Here is an 18,983-nt window from a genome sequence, read left to right as displayed (position 1 = left end):
TATGTGTATCACAGCTGTGTCTTCTAACGATCCCAGCACCTGTGTGTACATCACGTGACCATGGACAGAATTGTATCTACTGGAAGTAAACAATGAAGGTTGCTACTAAAGTGTAGCCAGCAGAGATCTTGAAAACCGTGCGTAATTAATACAGAAAGTATATTGGAAAGTTGTGTAACTTTTAATTATACAAAAAAATAACAATGATTGGCTGAAACCAGAGAGAGTGAGACACCACGAAAGATTGAAGATCCAGCCTGACTGAGAGGAAGGAGGGTGTAAGCTGAGCAGATACAGACTTGTGCAGTTTTTGGAGGATAGCTGTGGGGCAGGCGGGTGGGCAGGCTATTCATATTTAAGTCTAGAGAATGGGCAGGGCCTGGGCGCAGAGCACAGGGGAGGGGAGCTCAGTCTTATCTGCTGCTTGTAACAGGCACAGATTGGGATTTCTGCTCCTCTGAGATCTGGGGATCTTGGACATCAGGACTCTTCTGCTCAGAGTAAGTCGCGTTCATTAACTATTTCTCCTCCTTGTATTAACTTCATTTTTAGGATTTGAAGTTTCTTATCTTGCTCTCACCATGTCTCCTTAAGAGCCTGCAGTGCACAGCAATGGTATGCAACTGAAATATCCCAAGCAGCGTCTCCATAGTCCAGTCTAGTGCAATATTCAATCCAGATGTGCCGTAAAGTAGAGTGTAGCCTGCGCAAAATAGAGTGTAAGCTCTGCAGGGGAGACATCAACTCACGTTGTATCGTCTTCGCCACTACGGTCCCTTGTCACCTTTGGACGGATTATTTGATGGATGGTTGGTTGCACTGGGCATTACCTCATCACTGGCTGGGCACAAAAGAGAGATTAGCGGGAGAAAATTCTATTCTTTCAGCAAGGAAATTGTAACTTTAATTTGTTTATTTATTTGCTATATTTATCCAGATGTATGTGTAGGTTTTTTTTGCACAAAATTATTATTCATTTACATAACTCCAGTCCATTATGAGCAATTGTTTGCATATTGTATTATTTGGATAGATAGAGATGCAAAAGATAGATACATAGATATATATTAGATAGCAAGGTAGAAGAGAGAGATAGATATGAGATGAATAGATAGATTGAAGAGAGAGTAGATAGATAGATATGAGATAGATATGAGATAGATAGATAGATAGATATGAGATAGATAGATATGAGATAGATAGATATGGCATAGATAGATATGAGATAGATAGATAGATAGATAGATAGATATGAGTGCGGTGCACATACTATGACCTCCTGAATTGACTTCCAGTCTAAAACCAATTGTAAAATGTCCTGAGTTTGTGATTTCCTCCACATGACCCAGTTATCTTCTTGCCGGTTGCTCTGCACAGTTATATTTATTAGGTGTATGGTTGTTGTCACTGTTACCTGCCCCTCTTTGTATATGACAGTTTTCTACGGCTGTAGACACTATAGATTGTATATGGGGTCAGTATATCCAGCAGTGTTTACACTTATTTTAGAAGCGCCTCAGGTCGGGGTTGTTGGTGTAACAAGATGCGCACTAAATGCTGTACACAGTGTGCGGGATTATAATATGAATGGGACCTGTCACTGGACCCCTGGACAAGCACTCAATGACCAATTCAAATGCAATTAACATGTAAGTGTGCAGTAGGCTGCAGCCTGTATACATGTATACCACTATGTGCCAGAATAAAACTGCAGATTACCCCTCAGCTGATACATGAGATAAACATGGGGTGGTCACTCAGCCTTCCTCCACAGCTGAATGGCAAATCTGCCTGGTTATCTGCAAGAGGGGGTTATATGATTGCAGGAACAAGCATATTTACCATTCAGGACTCTAGAAAAGCTGGGTGAGAACAGTATGCGTGGTTTTTGATTGGCGATCATGTGAAATCATAGCTTACAGGATCCTCAGCGCTCATCAAATAGTATTGTTACTTTTTTGAGGATGTCCAGGAAAGTCTGTGGAGGTCCCTGGGTAAAACATGCTTGCCCACTTTCCAAAACAGAATAATGTGATAATACTGTCCAAATGATAATAGCATACAAATCCTAAATAATACCACCATATAGTGTGAAATAATACCCCAATATAGTGCCAAACAATAGCAAAATATGGTGCGGAATTATACCACTATACAGTGCCAAACAATACCACCATATAGTGCCAAATAATACCACCATATAGTGACAGATGTTATCACAATGCAGTGCCAAATAATACCACCATATAGTGACAGATGTTATCACAATGCAGTGCCAAATAATACCACCATATAGTGACAGATGTTATCACAATGCAGTGCCAAATAATACCAACATCTAGAGTCAAAAAATACCACCATACTGTGCCCAATAATATCATCAAATATTGCCAAATAATACCACTATACAGTGCCAAATAATCACCCTATAGTTCTAAATAATAGCACAATGCTGTGCTAAATAATACCATCATATAGTGCCAAATAATAGTACCCTATAGTTCCAAATAATACCACCACATAGTGCCAAATAATATCATCATATAGTGCCAAATAGTATCACCCTGTAGTTCCAAATAATACCACCACAGTGCCAAATAATACCACCACAGTGCCAAATAATACCACCATACAGTGCCAAATAGCACAATGTGGTGCCAAATAATATCACCCTAAAGTTCCAAATAATAGCACAATTCTGTGCCAAATAATACCATCATATAGTGCCAAATAATACCACCATACAGTGCCAAATAGCACAATGCGGTGCCAAATAATACCACTCTATAGTGCTAAATAATAGCACCAGGAAGTGCCAAATAATAGCACCATGTAGTGCCAAATATTAGCACCTGATAGAGTGCCCGTCTTATTTGTTACTTGTACGTCAGCACGCAGAGGGAGTGATGCGCATTCATAGCACCCTATTAATATGATAGGAAGAGAGGTTAGCGATGTGAGGCAAGGGGTTGGGTGACGCAGGGATGAGTGATGTGAGGGGGGGGGGGTCAAATTTATTTGAAAGACTGCTCTGGCACCAAAACACTTTGTTTTTGGCTTGGTAGACCATTTTTTGGGTGCACGAGTAAAAAAATTAATAAAACCAACAGCTTGTGCAACTCAGCATATTTCAATAAATTCTCCTTTTTTGGGCTGACATAGCAGGCTGCATGACTTTCCACCTAAAGCTGGCCATACAGATTAGATGTATATCGGCCGAACTCACCGATTTTTAGTGGGACCGGCTCACCAATTGATGTGTGCGTTCAATATTTCAGCATAGATTTCCAGCTAACACAGAGACGCAGAATTTTTTGCCGAAAGAAAAGCAGCAAAAAAACGCCAGGAAAAGAGCCAGAAAAATTGTGTGAAGCCGCCCTACCAGGGCCTGTTGACAAGCACAGCAGCAACTCTCGTTTCTTACCGTGTGTCAAAGATAATTGCATAGCGGAAAAAAATTCTTAAAAATTGTGAAATGATTAAGGAAATCTTTTTAGAAGACGCAGAATCCCTTTTTGATCATTTAAAAAATAAGTCCGAAATAGTATCAGCAACAAATTTCCTTCAGCTTTCTGCCAAAACAGTAACAAGAATGGTTAAAAATATGTCAAATGACAGTATGTGACAATTGAAAAAGATTAGGATGCAGGCATTTATTTTTCTCTTAATTTGACAAATTAAATTCCTAAATTCCTAAAATGGAAAAAAATTGTAATTGAAAAATTTCATTTTTATTATCTTTCTGAATCATTTATTCATCTTCTTGGCCTTAAACTGATCATTAACAAATTTCAAAAAAGAAAAAAATTCTATTTGAAAAAATTTCTGTCATTTAATTTGTAAAAAAAAAAAAGTCATCGTTTGGGATCGGTGTCAGGCTTCCCTGTTGCCTGTATTTTAACACAGCAACCTGCGGGAACTTGCACACCATTACCCTCATGGTCCAGTCGCAACTCATAACCCTGTACATCTCAAGACCCTTCCAAGTTACAACAGTAGATCTTTACCTCTCGAAAGTAAGGACCTAAGCTGCCCCTAGTGGTGACTGCAGGCAGACAGAATTTTATCATTTAACTACTGTATGTCGTTTGCAGGGAATCTGGAGCTCTGTATCAGGCAAATGGAGGTCCAATCACTATTAAGATATATATATATATATATATATATATATATATATATATATATAAACAGACAGAAGGCACTGCTGGAAACTGGGGAATGACTGATGAGGACAGGAGCTTCTACACCAGTATTTGCCAGCGAACAGTACAAGCTTAGGTGTCAGTGTTTCAAGTGTTGGTAAGCGCAACCTGTCACCACACATCAATTTGATTGCACCTTCTGGACGGTGGCCCGATCACCCATTTGGGATGCCAATCTACAGAGTATGCTGTATGCAAATTAAGGTGGCCCTAATTGGCTGACAGGCACCACGCTAGAAACGCCCACAAAAAAATTATAAATGCTCACTTTTTGCAAAAGCCCAACCCTCTTTGAGGTTTGTTTCACGGCACATTCCTGCGAAAAACGGGACAGTTCGGAGTTATGGGTAGATTCACCTTTGAATGCCAGATCATATATAGAATTAATCTACATAAGTGGTTCAGTAACTTTATAGGCTGTATTATACTACAGAGCTGAATTCACAATTTTACAGGCTTCAGAGCTGAACTCTCCCAACATTTTCTGTTCGGCCAAAGCACAGAACTTGTTCTGGTGATTTTCATTCTTGAACGTGTACTATTTATACCAGACTGGTCTCTACAAAGTGGGAGGGGTGGGAGAGTTAGCACATAGTAACTGGTTGTTGGAGAGAGCTGACAGGGAAAGAGAAGCCAATAGTCATTATATACAGACTTTTACGCTGAAGGTAATACGGCTAACAAAAATGGGGCTTACTCTAAAAAAAATGAAGACAAAAAGTGTCTATAGAGCACAAAAGACGGAGAGTACAAGGAAAAGTCTGCAAAGAAGGAGCCACGAGCATTGTGTAATAATTGGATTAATAAAATGTGGTTCACAGTGACACCTGCCGGCAGCAAAGTGTAAAAAATACGATATAGATATTTAAAATGTTAAAATTGTATGGATTATAATCCATGCAGTGAAGGATGTGACTCTAATATGTGGATCTCCTTCCTGACCTGGTACTACTTTATTTTTGGGTACCCTGGAATTGTCAGACTTTATCCCATTTCACGGACTCCGCCGTCTATTGTCTGTCTGCAGGGGAAGACTGTTGTTTTTTTACTTTTATAGTAGGATGTGCAGCGGTGGCTCCTACATAAATAGCAAAAGATAAACTGTCCTGCTTCACGGGAAATAATAGGCGAGTGACGTGTTTCAGGAAATATCCAGTTCCCACAAAACAACTCTATAATAACCCGAGCACATCATCATATAAAATACAACATGTCTTTATCAAACAAATGGCACAATGTATATGAAGCCAGTGCACTGTAGAGTGATACAAATCTATACACTCATAATAATCACACTGCACTGTATAATAATACCGAGTATCTATACACTGATAATAATCACACTGCACTGTATAATAATACCGAGTATCTATACACTGATAATAATCACACTGCACTGTATAATGATACCAAGTATCTATATACTGATAATAATCACACTGCACTGTATAATAATACCGAGTATCTATACACTGCTAATAATCACACTGTACTGTATAATAATACCGAGTATCTATACACTGATAATAATCACACGGCACTGTATAATAATACTGAGTATCTATACACTGATAATAATCACACTGCACTGTATAATAATACCGAGTATCTATACACTGATAATAATCACACTGCACTGTATAATAATACCGAGTATCTATACACTGATAATAATCACACTGCACTGTATAATGATACCAAGTATCTATATACTGATAATAATCACACTGCACTGTATAATGATACCAAGTATCTATATACTGATAATAATCACACTGCACTGTATAATAATACCGAGTATCTATACACTGCTAATAATCACACTGTACTGTATAATAATACCGAGTATCTATACACTGATAATAATCACACTGCACTGTATAATAATACCGAGTATCTATACACTGATAATAATCACACTGCACTGTATAATAATACCGAGTATCTATACACTGATAATAATCACACTACACTGTATAATAATACTGAGTATCTATACACTGATAATAATCACACTGCACTGTATAGTAATACTGAGTATCTATACACTGATAATGATCACACTGCACTGTATAATAATACCGAGTATCTATACACTGATAATAATCACCCTGCACTGTATAATGATAGCGAGTATCTATACACTGATAATAATCACACTGCACTGTATAATAATACCGAGTATCTATACACTGATAATAATCACCCTGCACTGTATAATGATAGCGAGTATCTATACACTGATAATAATCACACTGCACTGTATAATAATACCGAGTATCTATACACTGATAATAATCACCCTGCACTGTATAATGATAGCGAGTATCTATACACTGATAATAATCACACTGCACTGTATAATAATACCGAGTATCTATACACTGATAATAATCACACTGCACTGTATAGTAATACTGAGTATCTATACACTGATAATGATCACACTGCACTGTATAATAATACCGAGTATCTATACACTGACAATAATCACCCTGCACTGTATAATGATAGCGAGTATCTATACACTGATAATAATCACACTGCACTGTATAATAATACCGAGTATCTATACACTGATAATAATCACCCTGCACTGTATAATGATAGCGAGTATCTATACACTGATAATAATCACACTGCACTGTATAATAATACCGAGTATCTATACACTGATAATAATCACCCTGCACTGTATAATGATAGCGAGTATCTATACACTGATAATAATCACACTGCACTGTATAATAATACCGAGTATCTATACACTGATAATAATCACACTGCACTGTATAATAATACCGAATATCTATACACTGATAATAATCACACTGCACTGTATAATAATACCGAGTATCTATACACTGATAATAATCACACTGCACTGTATAATAATACTGAGTATCTATACACTGATAATAATCACACTGCACTGTATAATAATACCGAGTATCTATACACTAATAATAATAATCTCACTGCACTATATAATAATACCGAGTATCTATACATTGATAATAATCACACTGCACTGTATAATAATACCAAGTATCTATACACTGATAATAATCACACTGCACTGTATAATAATACTGAGTATCTATACACTGATCATAATCACACTGCACTATATAATAATACAGAGTATCTATACACTGATAATAATCACACTGCACTGTATAATGATACCGAGTATCTATACACTGATAATAATCACACTGCACTGTATAATAATAATAATAATACCAAGTATCTATACACTGATAATAATCACACTGCACTGTATAATAATAACGAGTATCTATACACTGATAATAATCACACTGCGCTGTATAATAATACTGAGTATCTATACACTGATAATTATCACACTGCACTGTATAATAATACTGAGTATCTATACACTGATAATAATCACACTGCACTGTATAATAATACTGAGTATCAATACACTGATAATAATCACACTGCGCTGTATAATAATACTGAGTATCTATACACTGATAATAATCACACTGCACTGTATAATGATACCGAGTATCTATACACTGATAATAATCACACGGCACTGTATAATAATACCAAGTATCTATACACTGATAATAATCACACTGCACTGTATAATAATACGGAGTATCTATACACTGATAATAATCACACTGCACTATATAATAATACCGAGTGTCTATACACTGATAATAATCACACTGCACTGTATAATAATACCGAGTATCTATACACTGATAATAATCACACTGCACTGTATAATAATACCGAGTATCTATACACTGATAATAATCACACTACACTGTATAATGATACTGAGCATCTATACACTGATAATAATCACACTGCACTGTATAATAATACTGAGTATCTATACACTGATAATAATCACACTGCACTGTATAATAATACCGAGTATCTATACACTGATAATAATCACACTGCACTGTATAATAATAATAATACCGAGTATCTATACACTGATAATAATCACACTGTACTGTATAATAATACAGAGTATCTATACACTGATAATAATCACACTGCACTGTATAATAGCGAGTATCTATACACTGATAACCACACTGCACTGTATAATAATACTGAGTATCTATGCACTGATAATAATCACACTGCACTGTATAATAATACAGAGTATCTATACACTGATAATAATCACACTGCACTGTATAATAGCGAGTATCTATACACTGATAACCACACTGCACTGTATAATAATACTGAGTATCTATGCACTGATAATAATCACACTGCACTGTATAATAATACCGAGTATCTATACACTGATAATAATCACACTGCACTGTATAATAATACCGAGTATCTATACACTGATAATAATCACACTGCACTGTATAATAATACCGAGTATCTATACACTGATAATAATCACACTGCACTGTATAATAATACAGAGTATCTATACACTGATAATAATCACACTGCACTGTATAATGATACCGAGTATCTATACACTGATAATAATCACACTGCACTGTATAATAATACCGAGTATCTATACACTGATAATAACCACACTGCACTGTATAATAATACTGAGTATCTATGCACTGATAATAATCACACTGCACTGTATAATAATACAGAGTATCTATACACTGATAATAATCACACTGAACTGTATAATAATACCGAGTATCTATACACTGATAATAATCACACTGAACTGTATAATAATACTGAGTATCTATACACTGATAATAATCACACTGCACTGTATAATAGCGAGTATCTATACACTGATAACCACACTGCACTGTATAATAATACTGAGTATCTATGCACTGATAATAATCACACTGCACTGTATAATAATACCGAGTATCTATACACTGATAATAATCACACTGCACTGTATAATAATACCGAGTATCTATACACTGATAATAATCACACTGCACTGTATAATAATACCGAGTATCTATACACTGATAATAATCACACTGCACTGTATAATAATACCGAGTATCTATACACTGATAATAATCACACTGCACTGTATAATAATACCGAGTATCTATACACTGATAATGATCAAACTTTGTTTTCTGTATTGAGAAGGCATCTATGCTCGTGGTCGCTGGGTCAGAAGGAAGACTTTGGATTTCCTTTTCCTACATATTATTGTCTTTAGCGTAAAAAACGGAAGTGATGACTGATGGACAAACAAATACTGATATCTTTCATTCTGATCATTGCCACAAAAACTAATTATTGACCCCATGTTTACATATGGACATACACACATAGTACTTTAACACTATGCCAGGTTCGGGGTTTTACATTTTGTGCAGGAATGTCGCAAATACCTTACCATGTGTGTCTCCGCGCTGACAAAAAAATCCCCAAAATATTAGTACACTGGTTATATCAGGTGTCAAATATTCCTGTCTATGGCCAGTTTACAGAGGATGCCGGATCAGGACAACCTTGTTCCATACATTTAGGGCATATGGACATCATAGAGGGGGTCCCTCATTACGAACTCCCCTCTATTGTGTGAGACCTGGCAGTCTATGTATTTCATCATTTTATTTGAATAGCTGCCATGTAATACCACATTTCTCCTACTGTGGTCACTGCAGGGAAAATGTATGACTTGACGCACCTGGTTCCCCGGGAATAGCTGATGATCGCTAGAGGATTCTGAAACCGGCCCTGCAATAATCAGCTAATTGGGCGTGTTTCAATTTAAAAAAGGGAGACAACTCCTTTAAAACTGGCCATACATAGAAGACTAGGTTCATAAGTCTCTATTAGAAGCCTCTGTTGGAGAACTAGTGAAAAATGCTATTTTGTCTGGCAGAACAACGGAAACCATGACAGAAAACCAAAAAAATCCAATAAAGTCAATGGTTTCCATTGGGCGCCGGTGTTGTTCGTCATGCAACGCGTCTGACCCTTCTGTTTCTTCCTTTGTCCTTCTCCAGATCAAATCAATGGTAATAATGAACGTAGATGTGAACCCAGTCTTAGATCGCTGTCAACAGCATCAGCAGTATGTTCCCCACCTCATAAACATCAATGTCCAATTTGGCTATCACGCAAACTCCTGATTTACTCATACAACATATGGCCATTTTTAAGCTTCAGATGGCGTTGATGGATGGAGGGTTCCCCATTTAGGACCATAATCTATTCCTCAGAGGAGAGCAGCTACAACGGAATATTTCTGTGTATTTATGTAACTTAAAGGGGAATTCTGACTAAATGTATTTCCCAACCGAGGCACACTTCTTTAAGGGAATGTCTATATGATATATTTGAACAATAATTTTGCTGGAATTCCCCCGTGAAGTGACTTTGGAGACATTCAAAAGACATACCAACAGCAAAAATTCAAGCAGGCTGTAATAATGTCTAATAATACTTTAGTATTGGTAACCATTTCGTCCTCGTTATCTGACAGACTTCTTCTTTTTATATGTTATACTTTCCCTTTTGGTAACCCCCCTGTAGCCCTGGCCTATGCGTCCATACTATAAATGCTGGGAGACCAAAGGCGTAGCTAGAGGCATAATATGAAGCTCTTAGCCCCCTATGGCTGGGTTCACACGAGAACATTAACGTCCGTAATTGACGGACGTATTTCGGGCGGAAGTCACGGACCGAACTCAGTGCAGGGAGCCGGGCTCCTAGCATCATAGTTATGTACGATGCTAGGAGTCCCTGCCTCTCCGTGGAACTACTGTCCGTACTGAAAACATGATTACAGTATGGGACAGTTGTCCTGCAGAGAGGCAGGGACTCCTAGCATTGTACATAACTATGATGTTAGGAGCCCGGCTCCCTGCACTGAGTTCGGTCCGGGACTTCCGGCCGAAATACGTCCGTCCATTACGGACGCTAATGTGCTCGTGTGAACCCAGCCATATGAGCTAATCCTAAGGATAGGTTATCAATGTGTTTTCCTCAAAAAAACTTACATTTATATAGCGAGACCCCACCCCACCCAGAGCAGAGTTCCCGCAAACACCAAGGATGTACAATTATTTCAATGGCCGCCGTGCAATGCTTCATATCCCCTGCAGATATTACCAGCCATTGAATGGTTCTCCAGGTGATAACAGAGGATTTTCGGCGGGTCTCAGTAGTTGATATCTTCAGTCAGCTCTAGGAACCTTCTCGTTAAAAATTCTGTAAACCCTTTAATGCCCCTAGTAGTTTTGAAGGTTTTATCACATCCTAGTTTTGTTGTGGGACTCAGTATCTAAAAGGGTTTCATTACAGACAACCTCTTTCATATGAGAGCAGCCATGGCGATCAATTGATTGCTGCGGCTCCACCTCCTGAGACCCCCGCCAGATCAGCTGAAATTAATATGTAATAAATGGATGGGTCGCTTCTGCTTTGGCTCATAAAGGGTCTTTCCATGTCTCCTTTTCAGGTATATGAACACCATAGAGGTGGGTTGACGCTCTAAGATGGTGGTTCTGAGCAGTAGACCCCCCTTTATAATGTCCGTATCCCTTGATAAGATATATGGAAAGGGGTTATTAGGGTATATGGACATCATACAAGGGGGTCCCAAGCGTGAGCCTCTATGAGCCAGAGCAGAGAGCCGCTGGTAAGTAATGTAATGCTACAATTCCCCTGCAGCGGCAACATCACAGCTGATTTTGCCAGGGACTCCGGAGCCGGACTTGCGTCTGTGATGAGACAACCCTTTTAATATAAATGTTGTTCTTTTTTAAGGAGTAAATTAGATTATTAAGCAATATTTTAAATTAACATGAAATTTGACTTGTTGCAGTTGAAACAGGACTGTACCATCCCCATGTCTAACTATATGTGACATTTGTGGTCAGCACCCTTGCTGTATTGCATTGCCGGAAAGTCCAACACTAAATGTTAAGAATCTGTGGGTTAGGGGTGGTAGGTTGCAAATAACAAGTGTGAAACACAACTTTCAGCCACATGTCATGCAAAAGAAAGATAAAATACATATACACACACAACAAGCCATAGAGAAACCAGGGCAAGGCCTATACCTACAAGGGATACAGAACAACTATACTTTAAAGGGGAATTCCACCTACATTTATATTCTGTCATGTGTTTCATTGGTTGGACACACAATGCGGCCACGAAGCTCCGTGGCGTCCCTCACCAAACTGTGAATTATGCTCTATCATAGGTCAATGAAAATGTATTTCAAGTTCATCAAGTTCAGCATTGAGACTGCAGTCCCACCATGTGAGGGAATCATTGGCGGTTCTGGCTTATGGATCGCAAATAATGTAATCGTCTGGTACATTAGAAAACGAAGAACATGTCCCAAATCCATAATGCATACAAAATAGAAGATATCTGGGACTTGGGTGCTACAGGTTCTTCCCAGTTACTGATTTGGAGATGTGGAGTCTCTTCTGACCAGCATCCTAATAGTGAAAAATATCATGGGGCTAGTCGAATCAGGCAAATCCTTACGTCTATGATCAGCCATACTTCTGTATGGTGTCCCGATTATGTACTCTTTGAATTGATTTTCGGGGAAAATATACATGGTGAATCATGTTCCTGATCTTGTGGCCCTTAGCTAAATAGGGGTCCTTGTATGCAGGGGAGTAGCTATAGGGGCTGCAGAGGTAGTAGTCGCACTCTGGCTTCGCTACCTATGTTTGTTTGTTTACTTAGGTCTTAACCACATGGATGGGGTAGGTGTGCAGATGGCTATGGATGTTTCTATCATCCAAGGATGACCCTAATTTAAGAAACACACATGGACCCCATGATCAGCACAAGAGGAATTATTGGGTATGCTTTCTGAGTCACATACCTAAAGAAACCCTATAACTTACAATATAAATCTCTAAATCTAGATATGATCATGTAAGCTAAGCAAGGAAAAAGTGCTCACTTGGTTGCTATGGGTTGATTTATATGTATGACCCCCCCCCCCCCCCCCCAATATGTAGGGAGGGGAGACATCCTTCCAAAGTATGGACTGTGTTAAAACTAAGGAAGTATTTGTATGTAAAAACAAGAGATAAAGGAATATCATCGCAATATAATCTTCTGACATGTCCTTGGGAGGTGGTACAGCTGTTCTGAATGAGTGGGTCCCAGTGCTGCTCTATGAGTTGTGATGTGGGCATGCTTGGTGGGCTCAACCTCAAAAAGAACACCAGAGCATGCCCTTTCAGGACATTGGTAGAGATCCCATATCAATGTAAGGTTTTGACATATCTAATTGACATTTCTGAAGATCCAATCTTGGGAATACTTCTTTAAGAAAGATAATTTCTACCATAAGTGAAAGTTCTATAGAGAAGACATGACAGGACGTGTTGCAGTTTATCGTATGTGGTAATTATTACTGTCAGCTAAACGCTGTCTGTCTCTTTTCCTATGTACGTGTTTTAGATGCCTCCACTCCCTGATTCCTTTACTTTCTGGCCTGATTAACCAACTCCATGTGATGATTTAATCTTTTTTGAATATTTTTATTATTTCACATCCTAGGTTTTCTCAATGTCTGAGAAGCCTTCCATTAAATACTGCCAAATAATTTGACTAATATGAATGTTCATGCGGACAACCTGTGGGTCTTCTGTCAAAAAGAGTTTGTGACTAATGGGAATCTACACCATCGCTTATATCGTTTATCAGGCTTGTTAGGGCAATTTTCAGTAGGTAGTCACAATCGAAACCTGTGTCGGTAGTACCAGACCTGAAGAAGACATCATGTAGGACATTTTTCTCTTCTACGTTCTTCACTGGTGTGTAGGGTGCAGAACAATTCGGCATTTTCTATAGGTTTGCCCATCTCTGTATTACAGCACTTGTGTCATTACCTATTATCATTTCTCTGACATTTAACCTGTCCACAGACATTAGATTGTCGTTGGTTGAGCCTGCCGATTTTGGCAGCATCTACGAATGCCTATGAGGTCCGAAAGGCTTTCTCCTGAGGGCAACTATTGGTGGAAACACATGTTGGACAGCATGGATTTTTTACGTGTCTGATCCCATGAAATCCCCAGGAGATAAGTGACACCAGACGTATATGGCAGCTGCTCATTTCCCCCATACTTGTCCAAGATAAACATCTGAGGTGATAGTTAGAAGCAGCTTCAGCTCGGAAGGCCTCAAAGAGAACGGGGGAATGTTTGACCTCTCCCTGGTCTTTGTAAGATTTGTATAGAAATTTCTGATCAGTGGATTGTTATAGGCAGGCACAGGTTGAAATAACATTTGACCATAATCTCCTTGTTATGCCAGCTTTACCGTGTATAATCACAACTGTTGCAAGTCGGAGACACATGGAGACCATCTTGCTGAAGAGTAAGTTGTAGAAACAGAGCAGGACCCCACAGTAATGTTAGTTAGTACAATTTATTTCATTAAGAATTGATGGAACCTGAAAAACTCAAGATTCTGCTTTTGCGCTGGTAAAATGTCAGACTTTCTATCAGAACATCTGGAGAAGCCAGATCTGCACCATTAGTCTGGCTTGTAATGTTGCCAGAATAATGCGAGACCACCAACATTGTTTTGAGTTGTCCTGCATTCATGTGTTAAATGAAGATACAGTGAGAAGCCATGGCAAACTCAAAGTGACACATGAAGGTATCGTAGCGTTCCAACTCATCTGAATATTACCTGTGTATTCAAAATATCTGGCAGTTTTCCTCTAAAGGATGAATCAGTGTCTGACAGGAGCCTGTTAAAACAAAGGGCTGAGCCTCGTGCGTCTCAAAAAGTAGGTAGTCCAAAAATCAACACAAAAGAAAGTACAAAGCAGAACTGAGCTCACAGGGTGTAAAGCAGCTGGAAGATCAGACCCAAAATCTACAGGTCAGAATTCCTCTTTAATCCTATTATTTCTCTGGAGTAATCTTTATATTAGAGTGTGAGCTCTGCAGATCAGAATGGCTTCTGGCATTAGTCTCTGTAGTATACTTGCGCAATGGTAATCCCAGTCATCTGGTATAATTTTCCTTGAAAGCTCAGGATTTCCTATATACTGGTATTACTTATTCATAAATGAATCCAAAAATAGTGCACATTCTATCTGTACATGCTCAACAAATGAATACAATGTGTAAATACTGAAATCCACAGACCCTATGCTGCTTTTTGAGCGAGTAGGTAAATCATTATTTTAGAAGGTACTCTTATATGCATTGTTTGCAGGCATGTTGTTGTTTTTTTTTTTAACTGAAAATTTTATATTGTAAACATTTTGTAAATATAACTTTACATTTTTGGACATAAAAATCTTTATTTTCTTCATCTAGGTTAATTCGGCATGTACGGACGGTACATCGATTAGATAAAGAAATACTGCCGCTATGTGGAGACCTTGTGGAAATGCGGCAACATACAACGAATAGGTCTTTTGGATGCATTGTCTACAAAGTCTCGTTACACGGGTGTTTGAAAGGAAACCAACGATCCATGCTGGGATTATAAATTCCTGGATGTCATTGACCATACATCTTCTGTTGCTTGGATATGATCTTGCCTATAGCGGAGGTCCGGCCGAGGTTCTAAACATCCGAGAGCTTTCTAAAGAGCAGCCGTGAAAAATGGATGGCGTAACGCATCAATATCACCTCAGCCGGTTGTACAGGGAATACCAAAACAATAGTGTAATTGCTCTTCATTACAACTACACAGGCAAGCTGAGCACGAGTAGATACAAGGGTGGACTAAAAGCTGAGGCGGTGGTCTTTTTGGTGGTATGCGTCCTCATTGTTCTGGAGAACCTTGTTGTACTCTTGGCTCTATGGCGCAACAAAAAGTTTCATTCACCTATGTTTTACCTCCTAGGCAACTTGACTTTGTCTGACCTCCTCGCTGGAGTGGCATACATGGTTAATATTGTATTGTCCGGTGCCAACACACTCCGACTCACACCGGTTATGTGGTTTGTTAGGGAAGGGGGTGTCTTTGTCACATTGACTGCATCAATCTTCAGTTTGCTTGCCATCGCAATAGAGCGTCACATCACCATGGTTCGCATGAAGCTCTACAGTGGAGACAAACAGGGACGAATGGCCTTGCTTGTTGGCGCAAGTTGGCTTGTCTCTATCTTGTTGGGTGTTCTTCCAATACTGGGATGGAACTGTATCACAAACCTTCCTTCCTGCTCTACCATCCTTCCCCTATATTCCAAGGAGTATATATTGTTTTGCATCACCATCTTTCTGGCCATTCTTATCTCCATCGTGGTCCTCTATCTACGCATATATAGGATTGTTAAGCTGAACAGTCAGAGACTGGGCACCCTTCGGAAGGGAGCACTGAGAAAGTCCCAAAAATACATGGCCTTGTTGAAAACTGTTACAATTGTGGTAGGAACCTTCATTGGCTGTTGGCTTCCTCTTTTCGTCCTTCTCCTCTTTGATGTGTCGTGTGAGGTCAATGCATGCCCTGTCCTACTAAAAGCTGATTATTTTCTCGGTTTGGCCATGATCAATTCTTTTTTAAACCCAATCATCTACACGTTGACCAGCAGAGACATTAGAAGAGCTATTCTGAGGCTGGTCTGCTTCTTTTGCTTTGTCAATGAGGATGGAGAGACCAGAGGGAGATTCGGATTCTTCCCAGTCATTGAACGAAGCACAAGCAAATCTGAAAAGTCATCCCACAAGCAGGAAGGTTTGGAGACAACAGTGTCTTCTGGAAATGGGACTCCCACACCAGTCAAGTCTCTTGTGGCCACCAAAAAGTACTGAGTCAAGTCATGGACATGGACATGATTTTTGTGTCTAGAAAAGGGAATTATCGGAGCCTCCTTAAATCTCACGGGAGTGGAAATTAAAAGTTCTATTGGAAAGTTTTGAGGAAAACACATAAAATCAAGGAGGATGACAGATTGTCATCTTTAGTTCACCTACATTTCCATAAATGTTTAGAATTTGTCAATATTTAATTGAAGCCATGGAAAAGACACTACACGTTTGCTTTTTATTGTTGTATACTTCGAACTGTATGTAATTATCCTTCAATTGTCCAAATGAAGATGAACGCCTCTATCAATGTGTCCAGATCCATGGTAAGGTGTAAGCGCATAGATGCCATAGAGGCAGTTGCAATGTCAATAACGCCCATGAAGAGGGGTCCCTAGCTCGTTTGGTCTCATGGACTTTCCAATGGGCTGGGTGAATCCATTCCACAGGCACCACGATGTTAAGACAACCCTGAGGGTATTGCCACTCTTCTCTCATAGAAACGTGGAGGAGCAGAAAAGCTCCATGACGTCCTGTCCAATGACGGGGACAATCTCTACCAGGAGGTTAGGGGAACATTTTGATTTTTACTACTGAGCCTCTTTTCCTTTTTTATATGCCCATGCATTGAATATAACAAACTATCCCATCGATAGCCAGCTTTAGAGATACAATTAGATCATCGGATGCCACAGAATCCAATTATTGTCATTCCTTAATCTTTGAATACCAATCATGGGTCTCACTGTTAGGGTATGTGCACACACACTATTTACGTCTGTAATTGACGGACGTATTTCGGCCGCAAGTCCCGGACCGAACACAGTGCAGGGAGCCGGGCTCCTAGCATCATACTTATGTACGATGCTAGGAGTCCCTGCCTCGCTGCACTGTGTTCGGTCCGGGACTTGCGGCCGAAATACGTCCGTCAATTACGGACGTAATTAGTGTGTGTGCAGATACCCTTAGGGTATGTGCACACGTGAACTGGCTTTTACGTCTGAAAAGACAGACTGTTTTCAGGAGAAAACAGCTGCGTCGTTTCAGACGTAAAAGCTCCTCCTCGCATTATGCGAGGCGTCTTTGACGCCTGTAATCTTCAGCTGCTCTTCATTGAGTTCAATAAAGAACGGCTCAAATTACGTTGCAAAGTGTCCTGCACTTCTTTGCCGAGGCAGTCAATTTACGCGTCATCGTTTGACAGCTGTCAAACGACGACGCGTAAATTACAGGTCGTCGGCACAGTATGTCGGCAAACCCATTCAAATGAATGGGCAGATGTTTGCCGACGTATTGGAGCCGTATTTTCAGGCGTAAATCGAGGCATTATACGCCTCGTTTACGCCTGAAAATAGGTCGTGTGAACCCAGCCTTATAGCCAATGCTCTCCTTCCCCAGGATGCCATTTCGGCACGTTTAATCATCTTGTCTGAGGCCGAAGTAGCTTTATTCTCCTGAAATCTATCATTGTCTCAACAGCAAACAGGCAGGTACATGCATAACAACATAGTGGTTGATGAACAACATCTTATGGATTGACTCTACGATTGCTATGTGTCTATATAATTTCAACCTGTCACAGATCCCACAATGGGATTAATGGGGTTAAATGTTGTACATTTGTATATATATGTATATATTGAAAATGTATAAATTAATAATGTATTAATTCGAACAACATTAACATCAATGTATAGCTCAAGAAAGAAAAAAATAAAAGTAAAAAAAATTTGAACATAAAAAGGTGTGGAGAATCTGTCTAAAGATTTAGTTAGATATTAAACTGACTGCAAGGAATAAATATGAGCGAGTTGCATTGATTGCCTATTGTTTAAATAGCACCAACATATTCCACAGCACTGTACACTCGGGCTCACAATCTTATTTCCCTGGCTCACCCGCACATGGTGGATCATTTCATAGAAAGCAAATATCAGTATGTTCTTGGGAATACCTTGAAGTAAGGAGCGCAGTGTGGTCACCTCCAGAGGGCAATCTGTGTATAGCTGTATATAGATCAAACCGGCCTCAATAAGAGCTGCATACATATTGC

The 18,983-nt window shown here is 39.1% G+C and overlaps 1 protein-coding gene across 1 annotated transcript; it reads left to right on the top strand.

Annotated features, from left to right (window-relative positions):
• Positions 1 to 398: 398 nt before the first annotated feature.
• LOC142748362 (sphingosine 1-phosphate receptor 1-like) lies at positions 399 to 17,728 on the top strand. Its single transcript, XM_075855453.1, has 2 exons — positions 399 to 500; positions 15,494 to 17,728. Exon 2 carries the CDS (start codon positions 15,785 to 15,787, stop codon positions 16,934 to 16,936), a length of 1,152 nt encoding a protein of 383 aa, XP_075711568.1. The 5' UTR covers positions 399 to 500; positions 15,494 to 15,784; the 3' UTR covers positions 16,937 to 17,728.
• Positions 17,729 to 18,983: the final 1,255 nt, after the last annotated feature.

This window comes from Rhinoderma darwinii, chromosome 3, assembly GCF_050947455.1.
Source record: "Rhinoderma darwinii isolate aRhiDar2 chromosome 3, aRhiDar2.hap1, whole genome shotgun sequence".
Classification (NCBI taxonomy): Eukaryota; Metazoa; Chordata; class Amphibia; order Anura; family Rhinodermatidae; genus Rhinoderma; species Rhinoderma darwinii.
The sequence above is the reverse complement of the archived record's forward strand: the minus strand, read 5'-3'. Positions and strand labels throughout refer to the sequence as shown.

Bases quoted from the DNA above. Each gene is read 5' to 3' on its own strand.
- LOC142748362 (XM_075855453.1), top strand. From the start codon at position 15,785: ATGGATGGCGTAACGCATCAATATCACCTCAGCCGGTTGTACAGGGAA.